The sequence below is a fragment of the Chrysemys picta genome, chromosome 1 (genome assembly GCF_011386835.1).
Source record: "Chrysemys picta bellii isolate R12L10 chromosome 1, ASM1138683v2, whole genome shotgun sequence".
NCBI lineage: Eukaryota > Metazoa > Chordata > Testudines > Emydidae > Chrysemys > Chrysemys picta.
Genome location: NC_088791.1, coordinates 29,792,276 through 29,806,030, shown reverse-complemented (window position 1 = coordinate 29,806,030; position 13,755 = coordinate 29,792,276). Strand labels below are relative to the sequence as shown.

The 13,755-nt window shown below is 44.7% G+C and overlaps 3 protein-coding genes across 5 annotated transcripts in view; 1 reads left to right on the top strand and 2 right to left on the bottom strand.

Annotated features, from left to right (window-relative positions):
* LAMB1 (laminin subunit beta 1) overlaps window positions 1-2,263 on the top strand; it is a 77,476-nt gene extending 75,213 nt beyond the window's left edge. The window contains exons 32-33 of the mRNA XM_005292340.5: window positions 627-786; window positions 1,806-2,263. Coding sequence (XP_005292397.2) covers window positions 627-786; window positions 1,806-1,942 — 297 coding nt within the window. The 3' untranslated portion in view covers window positions 1,943-2,263. The remainder of the gene's footprint in view (window positions 1-626; window positions 787-1,805) is intronic.
* The window catches only part of DLD (dihydrolipoamide dehydrogenase), a 55,349-nt gene that overhangs the window by 9,761 nt on the left and 31,833 nt on the right, over window positions 1-13,755 (bottom strand). The window contains exons 12-15 of one of the 3 annotated variants that reach the window (XM_024110206.3): window positions 13,139-13,276; window positions 12,183-12,272; window positions 11,973-12,041; window positions 8,447-9,671 (exon numbers count right to left, since the gene is read on the bottom strand). In XM_024110206.3, coding sequence (XP_023965974.2) covers window positions 11,976-12,041; window positions 12,183-12,272; window positions 13,139-13,276 — 294 coding nt within the window. In that variant the 3' untranslated portion in view covers window positions 8,447-9,671; window positions 11,973-11,975. Of the gene's footprint in view, window positions 1-8,446; window positions 9,672-10,104; window positions 12,042-12,182; window positions 12,273-13,138; window positions 13,277-13,755 lie in introns of those variants that run through there. The other 2 variants (XM_008173648.4, XM_005292341.4) reach the window with 2 other exon arrangements.
* On the bottom strand, window positions 6,062-7,963 carry LOC135974685 (uncharacterized). Its single transcript, XM_065563145.1, has 2 exons — window positions 7,282-7,963; window positions 6,062-6,686 (listed from the first exon to the last, which is right to left on the bottom strand). Exons 1-2 carry the CDS (start codon window positions 7,823-7,825, stop codon window positions 6,184-6,186), a joined length of 1,047 nt encoding a protein of 348 aa, XP_065419217.1. The 5' UTR covers window positions 7,826-7,963; the 3' UTR covers window positions 6,062-6,183.

Genomic DNA, 13,755 nt, shown 5'->3' with positions numbered 1-13,755 from the left:
GATAACCACCAATTCTAGAGCTGTTCATGATAGTTGAAGATTAAGTACTATCTATCTATCTATATACAACACGGTGCCCTATTTTCAACTCCATCTATTTGACACTGCTCCTGTCTGGCAATTGTCAACAATAGGAGCGATGCCATGGTCTCTTCTGTACTGAATCTGCACTTCTAGAAGCAAGACCTGTTAATCACTCTTAAATTGGAAAGCTGTGCAGGATTTGCTCTCACTAGTCACGAATTCTGTGGCTGAATCCTGTACAGCATTTGAAAGTTTAGATATTGAAACAGACCAGCCACATAACTAGAAAGGGTGGATGATCAGCAGAAGTGTCTGCCATTAGCAGGCATTAAACATGAATGAGAATGCTAATATTAAGGGGGGGGGGGGGGAGGTAACTAAAGCAAAAGCTGAATGTTGGGACAACTGAGCCAAGAGCTGCAATAATACTAGAACACACTTTGTGCTGTCAAATCTTTCATTCCTACATCCTCACTAGTAATGTCTCAGTTCCACAGAAGCAGCAGAAGTTTCAGACCATCTGTTCAAGTGGTGAAACAGGCATTTGCTTTGCAGTTTTCTGAGCAATAACCCCACCTTGTGTTGTGAATTTGAAACTGCAGGTACTTGACAGTGAACTGCATGCCAACTATAAAACAGTTGAAAACCTAATTGCCAAAAAAACAGAAGAGTCTGCTGATGCCAGGAAGAAAGCTGGAATGCTGCAGAATGAAGCTAAATCATTGTTAGCTCAAGCAAACAGCAAACTCCAGCTGCTCAAGGGTAAGACTGCCTGCATGAGAAAAGGTTTTCCTTTCAGATTTTGAAGTAATGTTTCATGTTGCAGAATGAACAGTGCTAATGTTCAGCAGCTGGAGAAAGGAAATAAAATGAACTTTTAATTAATTGTCAGTGGTTCACACACTTCTGTACACAGTATATGGAACACTTTTCTAATGATCCAAACATCCTTTTACACACTTACAGAGATCAATTCACCCACCAGTGTGGTGCAACTACTTCTTGGGAGAAATGCAGTCACTGATCAACAGCACATAACATTGCACAACTCTTTAGGAAAGAAAATGAAAATTGTATCCAATTAAAACTTCAGCTGGGAGGATTAGGTAGAACATAATTTATCCTAACTAATTTGACTAGGCTAATATGTCAAGTGCCATGGCACCTTGAAAGACTAAAAGTAGTGATTTCCTGCAGCACCTTAGTCTTGGGTATCTCCCATCCAAGCACTGTTATTCTAGAAAGATCTGTCACGATCATAACCCAAAGTGATACTGGCAGTTGCTTTTTAAAAATTGAAGTTAACTCCAACAGAACAGTTTTAAGAATTCCACATTTAGCGCCGTACATTGAAACAGGAGGGGGAGCTCTCACCTTGCCAACCAGGGCAGAATGGGAACTTTGTCTGCTTTTACGAGACATGGGGAAGCTGTACTCACCCCCAACCACTCTTCCTTACATCAATCCCTTATTTGCAATGATTCACTGAATAGTCTGACCATAACTAAGCCAACACACTCTCTAGTGTCCTTTCAAGTGTGTGCAGAATCCCCAAGTCATTTTTACAACATGAATTAAAGGACACAGTTGTATGTTTTCATTTATAGGTAAGTACTTCCTCCCCATTGTTTCCACAGTATTATGAGACAAGTTGTCAGGCCCAGATTTGTATCGTCTAATCTCAAAGATCAGAATTAACACTTTAAATACAGGTATGATTTTACTGCCCAAAAAACAGCTGATAGTCATCTGTTGATAGTTTTTCTCCCTTTTCCCTGCAGATTTGGAAAGCACATATGAGAACAATCAGAAAGTCTTGGAAGACAAAGCCAAACAGCTGGTGGAGCTAGAAGAAACAGTGCGCTCCCTCTTACAGGCAATCAGCCAGAAAGTTGCAGTATACAGCACCTGCTTATAACTTGGGAAACAGTCTGGACCCAATGTATCCTGGATGGGCTTAAAAGTATTAAGTTTGATAAACTAGTTCTCATTGACATCACAATAAGACCTGGTAATCTTGACAGGTTTCTCACTTTTTAAAGTTACAAAACCAAAGAGTAATTTTTCTTATGTTGAAAATAAAAGCAGTACTTTTGTACCACTGTATGTATCTAGTATGATTAATTAACTTCATTGTTACTGTTACTAGCTGGAATAGTAAATCAATTATTTCTTCAGCTTATACAAATCTTGTTTAACCCAATTAGAGTACTGTTCTAATAAAATCTTAGCTCCAAAAGGCGGGCTTTTAACAAGTTAATTTTGACTAAGGCGGCTCCATTTTCTGTGAAATACAGAAGGATGACTTAAAAAAAACAAAGCCACATTTTGGGCATGTCTACACTTACCAGTAGATCTGCACTGCTGCAATTGATGCAGCGAGTGTCGATTTAGAGGGTCTGGTGAAGACATGCTAAATCAATGGGAGAGCACTCTCCCATCAATTTGTGTACTCCACCTCCCTGAGAAGCGTAAGGGGAGACGCTCTCCTGTCAACACAGCACCATGTAGTGGATCTAACTCAGTCGACTTCAATTATGTTATTCACATAACTGAAGCTGTGTAATTTAGATTGATTTAGCGTGGTACTGTAGACCAGCCTTTAGTGAAGAACTGGTGTTCCTGCCTAAGGGTACGTCTACACTACGAAATTAGTTCGAATTTATAGAAGCCGGTTTTATTGAAATCGGTTGTATACAGCCGATTGTGTGTGTCCACACAATAAAATGCTCTAGGTGCTCTAGTCGGCGGACCGCGTCCACAGTACAAGGCTAGCGTCGACTTCCAGAGCATTGCACTATGGGTAGCTATCCCACAGCTATCCCACAGTTCCCGCAGTCTCCGCCGCCCCTTTGAATTCTGGGTTGAGATCCCAATGCCCGGATGATGCAAAACAGTGTCGCGGGCGGTTCTGGGTACATGTCGTCAGGCCCCTCCCTCCCCCGTCACAGCAACGGCAGACAATAGATTCGCGCCTCTTTACCTGGGTTACCTGAGTTACCTGTGCAGACAACATGGAGCCCGCTCAGCTGAGCTCACCGTCACCATATGTCCTCTGGGTGTCGGCAGACGTGGGACTGCATTGCTGCACAGCAGCAGCTGCTAACTGCCTTTTGGCGGTAGACGGTGCAGTAGACTGGTAGCCTTCATCGGCGATCTGGGTGCTGGCAGCCGTGGGGCTTGCCTTTTGGCAGTAAATGGTGTATTACGACTATTAGCCGTCCTATTACAAGTCGGGTCATCGCACATTAGCAGAGTCTTCCCCGAGCAGCCGATTGTGCAATAGGCCTGAAGACCATCGTCATACGCCGCCCCGTATTTGCTGCCAAGCACCCAGAAAGATGCCGAGGGCTATCAGTCACGCTGCACCGTCGTCTTAAGATGTAAAAAATAGATTTGCTCTGTATTCATTTGCTTCCCCCTCCCTCCGTCAAATCAACGGCCTGCTAAGCCCAGGGTTTTCAGTTTAATCTTTGGGGGGAACATTCTGTGTGACAGTTGTTTGTGTTTCTCCCTGATGCACAGCCACCGTTCTTGATTTTAATTCCCTGTGCCTGTACGCCATGTCGTCACTCGGCCCCCCTCCCTCCTTCCCCTAGTCCGTCAGATACTACGTTTGCGCCACAGCTCAGAGAGCCGAGAAGCGGTTCGCGCCTTTTCTTTGAATTCTGGGTTGAGATCCCAATGCCCGGATGATGCAAAACAGTGTCGCGGGCGGTTCTGGGTACATGTCGTCAGGCCCCTCCCCCCTCGTCACAGCAACGCAGACAATAGATTCGCGCCTTTTTACCTGGGTTACCTGTGCAGACAACATATCACGGCAAGCATGGAGCCCGCTCAGCTCAGCTGAGCTCACCGTCACCATATGTCCTCTGGGTGCTGGCAGACGTGGGACTGCATTGCTACACAGCAGCAGCTGCTAACTGCCTTTTGGCGGTAGACGGTGTAGCATGAGTGATAGCCATGGGGCTGGCAGCCGTAGGGCTGCATTGCACCAGCCCCTTGCCAGGCGATGGTATATTATGACTGGTATCCGTCGTCATCGTATTGGTGTGGCTGTCAATCATGGCCACCTGGGCAGACATGCTACTGTTTCGATGATGATGGCTACCAGTCGTAATATACTATTTTCTGCCAATTGCCCAGTATTGTCTGCTAAGCACCCAGAAGAGGCCGAGGGCGATGCTGGGTGCTGGCGGACGTGGGGCTGGCAGACGTGGGGCTGCATTGCTACACAGCAGCAGCCCCTTGCCTTTTGGCAGATGATGGTATTTTATGATTGGTATCCGTCATCGTCGTACTGGTATGGCTGTCACTCATGCTGCACCGTCGGCTGCCACCTTAAGATGTAAAAAATAGATTTGTTCTGTATTCATATGCTTCCCCTTCCTCCGTGAAATCAATGGCCTGCTAAGCCCAGGGTTTTCATTTTAATCTTTGGGGGGACCATTCTGTGTGACAGTTGTTTGTGTTTCTCCCTGTTCCTGTACCTGTACGCCATGTCGTCACTCGGCCCTCCCTCCCTCCCGCCCTCCCTCCTTCTCCTGGTCCATCAGATACTACTTTCGCGCCTTTTTTCTGACCAGGCGCCATAGCTAGCACTGGGATCATGGAGCCCGCTCAGATCACCGCGGCAATTATGAGCACTATGAACACCACGCGCATTGTCCTGGAGTATATGCAGAGCCAGGACATGCCAAGGCGAAACCCGGACCAGGCGAGGAGGCGATTGCAGCGCGGCGACGAGAGTGATGAGGAAATTGACATGGACATAGACCTCTCACAAGGCACAGGCACCAGCAATGTGGAAATCATGGTGTCACTGGGGCAGGTTGATGCCGTGGAACGCCGATTCTGGGCCCGGGAAACAAGCACAGACTGGTGGGACCGCATCGTGCTGCAGGTATGGGACGATTCCCAGTGGCTGCGAAACTTTCGCATGCGTAAGGGCACTTTCATGGAACTTTGTGACTTGCTGTCCCCTGCCCTGAAACGCCAGGATACCAAGATGAGAGCAGCCCTCACAGTTGAGAAGCGAGTGGCGATAGCCCTGTGGAAGCTTGCAACGCCAGACAGCTACCGGTCAGTCGGGAATCAATTTGGAGTGGGCAAATCTACAGTGGGGGCTGCTGTGATCCAATTTGCCAGGGCAATGAAAGACCTGGTGATAGCAAGGGTAGTGACTCTGGGCAACGTGCAGTCAATAGTGGATGGTTTTGCTGAAATGGGATTCCCAAACTGTGGCGGGGCCATAGACGGAACCCATATCCCTATCTTGTCACCGGAGCACCAAGCCACCGACTACATAAACCGCAAGGGGTACTTTTCAATGCTGCTGCAAGCCCTGGTGGATCACAAGGGACGTTTCACCAACATCAACGTGGGATGGCCGGGAAAGGTACATGATGCTCGCGTCTTCAGGAACTCTGCTCTGTTTCGAAAGCTGGAGGAAGGGACTTTCTTCCCGGACCAGAAAGTGACCATTGGGGATGTTGAAATGCCTATCGTGATCCTTGGGGACCCAGCCTACCCCTTAATGCCATGGCTCATGAAGCCGTACACAGGCAGCCTGGACAGGAGTCAGGACCTGTTCAACTACAGGCTGAGCAAGTGCCGAATGGTGGTGGAATGTGCATTTGGACGTTTAAAAGCGCGCTGGCGCAGCTTACTGACTCGCTCAGACCTCAGCGAAAAGAATATCCCCATTGTTATTGCTACTTGCTGTGCGCTCCACAATATCTGTGAGAGTAAGGGGGAGACCTTTATGGCGGGGTGGGAGGTTGAGGCAACTCGCCTGGCCGCTGATTACGCGCAGCCAGACACCAGGGCGGTTAGAGGAGCACAGCAGGGCGCGGTGCGCATCAGAGAAGCTTTGAAAACGAGTTTTGTGACTGGCCAGGCTACTGTGTGAAACTTCTGTTTGTTTCTCCTTGATGAACCCTCCAAACCCCCCCCACCGACCCGGTTCACTCTACTTCCCTGTAAACCAACCACCCCACCCCACCCTCCCCTCCCGCTTGCAGAGGCAATAAAGTCATTTTTTTTTAACATTCATGCATTCTTTATTAGTTCCTTACAGAGGTAGGGGGATAATTGCCAAGGTAGCCTGGGATGGGTGGGGGAGGAGGGATGGAAAAGGACACACTGCATTTTAAAACTTTAACTCTTATTGAAGGCCAGCCTTCTGATGCTTGGGCGATCATCTGGGGTGGAGTGACTGGGTGGACGGAGGCCCCCCCACCGTGTTCTTGGGCGTCTGGGTGAGGAGGCTATGGAACTTGGGGAGGAGGGCTGTTGGTTACACAGGGGCTGTAGCGGCGGTCTCTGCTCCTGCTGCCTTTCCTGCAACTCAACCATACGCTCGAGCATATCAGTTTGATGCTCCAGCAGACGGAGCATTGCCTCTTGCCGTCTGTCTGCAAGCTGACGCCACCTATCGTCTTCAGCCCGCCACTTGCTCTGTTCTTCCCGCGATTCAGCCCGCCACCTCTCCTCTCGTTCATATTGGGCTTTTCTCATCTCCGTCATTGACTGCCTCCACGCATTCTGCTGTGCTCTATCAGCCTGGGCGGACATCTGCAGCTCCGTGAACATCTCGTCCCTCGTCCTACGTTTTCTCTTTCTAATGTTCACGAGCCTCTGCGAAGGAGAAACATTTGCAGCTGGCGGAGGAGAAGGGAGAGGTGGTTAAAAAAGACACATTTTAGAGAACAATGGGTACACTCTTTCATTACAAGGTCGCATATTTCGGCTTGCAGGCAGCCATCGTAGGCCACAGTGTTTTGGCTTTTTTAACCTTCTTAACATGCGGGAAAGGTTGCAAACAGCAGCGCATTTCCCATATCAAGGATGAATTGGGTTGTCCATTTAAAATGGGGTTTCAATGTAAAAGGAGTGGCTGCGGTTTCCCGGTTAACATGCGGCACAAACACAAGTAAACCCCCCCGCCCCACACACACACACGATTCTCTGGGATGATCACTTCACCCCTCCCCCCACCGCGTGGTTAACAGCGGGGAACATTTCTGGTCAGAAGAGCAGGAACGGGCGCCTCTGAATGTCCCCTTAATAAAATCACCCCATTTCAACCAGGAGAGCTTTCTGGAGATGTCCCTGGAGGATTTCCGCTCCATCCCCATACACGTTAACAGACTTTTCCAGTAGATGTACTGGCCGCGATTGCCAGGGCAAAGTAATCATTAAACACGCTTGCTTTTTTTTTGTAATGTTTACAAATAGTTACAAAGTTACACTCACTAGAGGTCTCCTGTGTGCCCTGAGGGTCTTGGGTGAGTTCGGGGGTTACTGGTTCCAGGTCCAGGGTCACAAACATATCCTGGCTGTTGGGGAAACCGGTTTCTCCGCTTCCTTGCTGCTGTGAGCTACCTACAGTACCTCCATCGTCATCATCCTCCTCGTTCCCCGAACCGTCTTCCCTGTGTGTTTCTCCAGTGAGAGAGTCATAGCACACGGTTGGGGTAGTGGTGGCTGCACCCCCTAGGATCGCATGCAGCTCCGCGTAGTAGCGGCAAGTTTGCGGCTCTGCCCCGGACCTTCCGTTTGCTTCTCTGGCTTTGTGGTAAGCTTGCCGTAGCTCCTTAATTTTCACGCGGCACTGCTGTGTGTCCCTGTTATGGCCTCGGTCCTTCATGGCCTTGGAGATCTTTTCTAATACTTTTCCATTTCTTTTACTGCTACGGAGTTCAGCTATCACTGCTTCATCTCCCCATATGGCGAGCAGATCTCGTACCTCCCGTTCGGTCCATGCTGGAGCTCTTTTGCGATCCTGGGAGGACTCCATCACGGTTACCTGTGCTGATGAGCTCTGCGGGGTCACCTGTGCTCTCCACGCTGGGCAAACAGGAAATGAAATTCAAACCTTCGCGGGTCTTTTCCTGTCTACCTGGTCAGTGCATCTGAGTTGAGAGTGCTGTCCAGAGCGGTCACAATGAAGCACTGTGGGATAGCTCCCGGAGGCCAATAACGTCGAATTCCGTCCACACTACCCCAATTCCGACCCGCAAAGACCGGTTTTATCGCTAATCCCCTCGTCAGAGGTGGTGTAAAGAAACCGGTTTAAAGGACCCTTTAAGTCGAAAGAAAGGGCTTCGTTGTGTGGACGTGTCCAGGCTTAATTCGGTTTAACGCCGCTAAAGTCGACCTAAACCCGTAGTGTAGACCAGGCCTAAGTTGTGGGGGGAAGCTGTTTTACTAGTCAGCATTTCTATTTGAATACTTACTTTCTACAGGATGTTCACTTAAATTCAAATTAGCTGGTAGTTTTGACACACAAGTTTCACTTCATTGTTCACAAACAATGTTTCTCATGTAGGTTGAAAAAGTCAGTATTGAGACCAGTTTGGATTTCTAGCACCACAGTGTCCAACCTCTTTTTCCATAAAGAACACAGGACAAGATGAGCTTCTGGGACCAAAACTTTATCAAAAAAGATACCAAATCATGTGAATGGCTTCACCATCCTTTAAATGAATTTGCCCATTTGCCTTTGTACAGAGGCCTAGTTGTAGCACATCTTGGTTTTCTCTGCAATAGAGGGCAGAGCCCACAATGCCTAAAGACTAATGCACACAAACAAACACTGGTAGCCTGCACTGTACAGGTATAAAGATTGAAAGACAAAGCGATGAGTATTAGAAACATATACAAGAAAATCCTGCTTCAGTCATTTGAAAATGTTTGCAGCAGTCAATGTGGTCTTCAACCATGTTAGCCAGTATCCTTCTTGACTGCAGCATGAGTTTAGCAAGTGGGTGAGGTAATCTCTTTTACTGGACCAGCTTCTCTCGGGGGGAGAAAAGCTTTTGAGCTTACAAAGAACTCTTCATCTCTCATATCGTGGGACCACCTGGCTCCATACAACACTGCATACATGAATTTAGGGAAGTCTATTAAAACATACTGCCAGTCATAAATTTTTCCCTCGGCTTCAGTTTGTTTAAAACTGTTACATATTTGAGAAATTCTCAAGTACATGGCTATATAGCAGCCATCTCCTACTAAGACTTTCCAAAATGTGTAACTACATGCACTGCATATTTTGGTAGTCAAGACATAACTATGCTTCACTCACTAATACTTTAACTAATGTTGGTGAAAATCAGAGTTTGACTCAAGATCTCCATTGTATGGCACTGAAACAACTATTTTTGGCAGGAAAAATAAGTTCAGCTAAATAAGTTTTACTCCAATCTCTATTCCCACTTAAATTGGATACTTACAGCAATGTAATCTGCAAGGTTTTTTGTTGTTGTATGTATCAAGTTCTCACATTGTGTTTAATTTCTTGCCAACATCAGGCATTTGTTAGAACAGTGCTGAAGCATACAGACCTGCTGTCAGTCATTCCTTTAAAGGTGGTTCTTAGTATTCTCATTTTACTTCTCTACCCTTTAAAAATATTCCTTTGTATGAGTAGTTGCGGGAGAATGGCATGGAGAGAGAAGAACGATACATTAACAAGATGTGAGGGCTTGAATTTTATTTATTTAGAGAGGTCAGGGAAAACCAGACCTCCAAACAAATTAGTAAGTAGTAGAGCTAGTCAATTTCCTAAGTTTTCTGTTTTGACAAAAACAAGATGAAATATGTGGAAAAATTCACGCTGGTGTTCAAACAGGCAGAGAGACCTTAAAAAAAAAAAAAAAACATGAGTTTTTCACAAGATTTTGTGAAAAAGTTTCCCATTGTTTTGGCCAGCTCTAGTAAGTAGAGAGCAGGCATGCTGCAGAAGGGACATATAGAAAGCTTGCAATATGCCAGGGGACGACTCCAAAGAATTTATCCAAAAGACAGAGGTGGATTAGAAGTAAATGTGTCCTGGATCCACTAAAATGTAAGGCTTTTTTTTCCATTCCAGGTGTCCCAGATCTTTCTTCCTCCCTCCCCAGTTTCACAAAACACACTTAATCTTTGCTTCCCTCGGGGACTCCTTGCTATCACCTCCACGTAAACCCCCGTTTATTCTGGCTCTCTCACCAACTCATGGGTGCATTCAGTCAGCTCAGAACACTGAGATAGCCTCAATCCACCTCCGCAACATACTGAAGACAGGTCAGAAGAGACAGAAAAGCATATTAATTTCAGAGTTTTGCTATTGTTTACAGTTTCCTAAAAATACTGAGTAACCAAATGCTGATCATATTGCCATTATTCAACAGAGAACAAATCAATACAGAGATCAGTAGCTGGAGGATATAGCTACCAAAAGTCTCATCATGCAAACACAAAGTTGAGCAGCTCTAGTTTTTTGTTTTTTTTTAAAAAGCATCACCTGAGCATGTTCCCTCCTATTAGGGTTTAGAAGCAATGACTGCAGCTGACACCAAGACCTATCAAATTTATGCTTTGGGGATCAGGACAAAACAAGAGCCCAGTAAATGAAGGAATGAAGCCCACAAGGAAAACGAACAAGTTGCTACACTTGGGCAGTTTCCCTCACACAAAATCATTGTGCGAACTGCAGCAGTCCACAGTGATAGACTAATTGGCTTATCCATTTGTGCATTTCATTCATTCATACCCAGCAATTATCTATCCCCTGCACATAAGAGCTTGGCTGGTTTTGGGGATAGACAGGCACATGCATTACATGGGTCTCCAGAAATTCTCCCATCAGTAGTGCAGCTCTAGACCAGTTCTGATGACCTGGTGGTAAAAACACCAACAGCCAGTCTGCCCTTGCACCAGTGAAGCGGAGCCTGTGCTAGAGCAATGGTAGGAGAATTTCAGAAAATCCTCAGTGCAGACGAGCTGAGGGAACCACAATAAGGAGTGCATGGAGCTAGCTGCAGAGAGGAACTCAAGAGCTTAATAAAGGAAACTAACCCTTCTATATCAAGCTCTCGGTCAAGCCACCTACAAACACTTGAATTCCCCAGCCAAAATATGAAACATTCCTGCTGCAGGAAAACAGATTTTAAACAGCAGAGGAGAGAACAGACAAAACAGAAATGAAAAGGAGGGAAAAAAGCACCCTAGAATCTGCTGGGGAACTGACATGGCACCACTGCAGCCAGTATGTTTGGAAAGAGCAGAGAGGTGCCTAACCCCATCTTTGTGCAGGGTGCCACTGCACTTAGATCTAATGTTGCTTAGCCTTCCACAAAGGTATGTTTTTAAAGCACTTCAGGATAATTTTAACCATCTCTGAATGATGAAAATTCCTTAGAAATGAGAAGACTGATACGATTACCCTATGTGGCAATAACATTCAGTTAATTTTCCTCCCCTGAATTTTAATTTCTTCATAATCGCTTGATTTTTTTTGCAAGTTAAAACAGAATTTTACAGACATGTTTTCAATATGAAAACATGATGCATGAAGATAAAGGGTACAAACACTGCCAGACTAGCTTTCTACAAATAAAGATAAGCTTCAATTCACCCGCAGTAAATAGCCTCATCCAAGTAATCCCAACTCTACTAGAACAAAGTAACCAAAAGGTTTGGTTTCTGCATTTCAGGGGGAAAAAAAGAGTTAATATATAGTGAAAGATTTCACATAAAAGAATGCCACAACGTCTTTGTGCACAGGTGACAGTGGCATTTTTAAGTGCCAGCATTCCACTGGAATATCAGTATTTCAAATAAGAATATACCAGATACCAGGACGGTATTAGCCATGAGTTGTGGCCAGCGTTCCTCATTATGCTGTGCAACAGTGACGTGTTGGGTTTTTTTAATTGTTGACTCTTAAGCTTGTTTTCCGAAATACCCATGATGCACAAACAAGTTTCTAAGTGTATTAATATACAGCGACTGGATAATTCCACTTGTTCCAAACCAAATGTGTTTAAATAATTGATGTTTAAACAAAAGAAATTCACTTAATTCAGTTCTAGAAATACTCAAAGACCCAGTCTTCTGCAAAAGCCAACAGTCCATTTTCAGAAGAAATGTGCTATATATGTACAAACGATTGTGCTTGCATTTTAGAAGTTGATAGCTTTGCCGAAAGATGCTGCTAGGTTTGCTTCCCTGAAGGCTTCCGAGACAGTCTGTAGGAAGCAAAAACAAAGGTAAAAGTCATTAGAACAGAATGAGGGAACAAGTATTTAACTCCTATGTAACTGTATATGCTATACACCAAACACTAAGAAAAAAATTACAGAATGATAAATTACTTAATGCCAACTTACTGGATGGGCATGGCAAACTCTGGCTACATCTTCACATGATGCTCCATATTCCATAGCAAGAGCAGCTTCATTAACCATCTCCCCAGCACCCTGTAAGTAACACATGTATAATTAGTGCAAACTGTACAATTGCAAAGACATGTAATCTATGCATAAGCTTTTCTAACTTACTAGCTGGCTATGAAACAGCCAGCTTGCCTGTAGGCTTTGTCTTTTGCTAAAAAACTAATCATATTCAGCAGTGCTAAGTATTAGAATCTGGTTAATTTAGTCAGTGACTCTACCCACACCTGTCACACATACACAGTATAGTTGAGAAAGGATAAAAATACAAAACAGTTGCACTGTTCTATACATCGGACTACCTTGGACTGCTATAATAATTCACACCAGAGTAAATAATGACAGAATGCAAGTGTACATTCAACCAAAAACTCGCTCTTGATATTGATGGCAGTGGTGAACAATACCCCAATTGTATACAAATTGCCAGGAAGGCAAAAGAAATGTCATTCTGACCCATGCTTCTCTTGGTGGTTATTGTTTGAGATGCTAGCTCAGTTTCCATGGCATGGATCAACACTTCACATTGTTCTGTACCGCCCCCTCCTGGAGACTCAAGGAGAAGACCTGATTAACCCAAAAAGAAGTGGCATCCAGCCTTCCTTGGCCAGAAAATGATGAGGTCTAATTCAGAGTTAATAAAGTATGTAAAATAAATACTAAATACAATGACTTCAAGAGACTCAAAGCTTGGCCTGATTTTTTTTTTCTTTTTTTTGGAAGGAAAAATAATGGATTTAGCTGAGCTTTTAGGTTGACTAATGCCTCTCAAAACCTGGTAACTAGAAGATTAACATTTTTCAGATATACAAAAACACAATTCTTAATTTATAAGTTATCACCATTGGAGCCGAGAAACTGGGAAAGAGGTTCCCATCTTTTATAATACTCACTGCGCCTAGAATGTGAGCGCCCAGCATCCTGTCTGTTGTTTTCTGACTAAGTATCTTCACCAAGCCATCTGTGTCAGCATTAGTCTTAGCTCTGCTGTTAGCAGCAAATGGAAACTTTCCAATTTTGTATTCTGTCCCCTATAGAATATAAGTATGGGTCACTGACAATTTACACAGTGTACTGCAGAAACACAAAGGACTAGTGAATGTGTATATTGCAGGAGTGGGTGGAAGTTTTATTGTGCAGACACTGTTCAAATACATAGAAGACAGTTCCTGCTCTACGGTGCTACCATCGAATATACTCAGCATAAATTATATTTGTACACATTCATAAATTCAGGTATACTTCATTTTTCACTTGAAACTGCAGCTTAGATGACCTATTTGACTAATGTAAACCCTTGGTTAGTTCCCACCTGACTGACAATTATTACATTGTACTATTTGCATTGCTCTCCATTCATAAAACACTCACAAATGTTTAACACCTGTTACCAGTATTAGATAAAACATGACTCAAGAACAGTAGTTCACTAGCATGAATTGTAAAAGAGTAACTGCTCCATCTTACTTTGGACATGAACTAAGACATTCAGCACCATTTAAATTACCTC

Bases quoted from the DNA above. Each gene is read 5' to 3' on its own strand.
- LOC135974685 (XM_065563145.1), bottom strand. From the start codon at position 7,825: ATGGAGTCCTCCCAGGATCGCAAAAGAGCTCCAGCATGGACCGAACGG. The intron at 6,687-7,281 runs GTGAGTGTAACT...CTCCTCCGCCAG, and splicing joins GGGCACACAGGAGACCTCTA to CTGCAAATGTTTCTCCTTCG.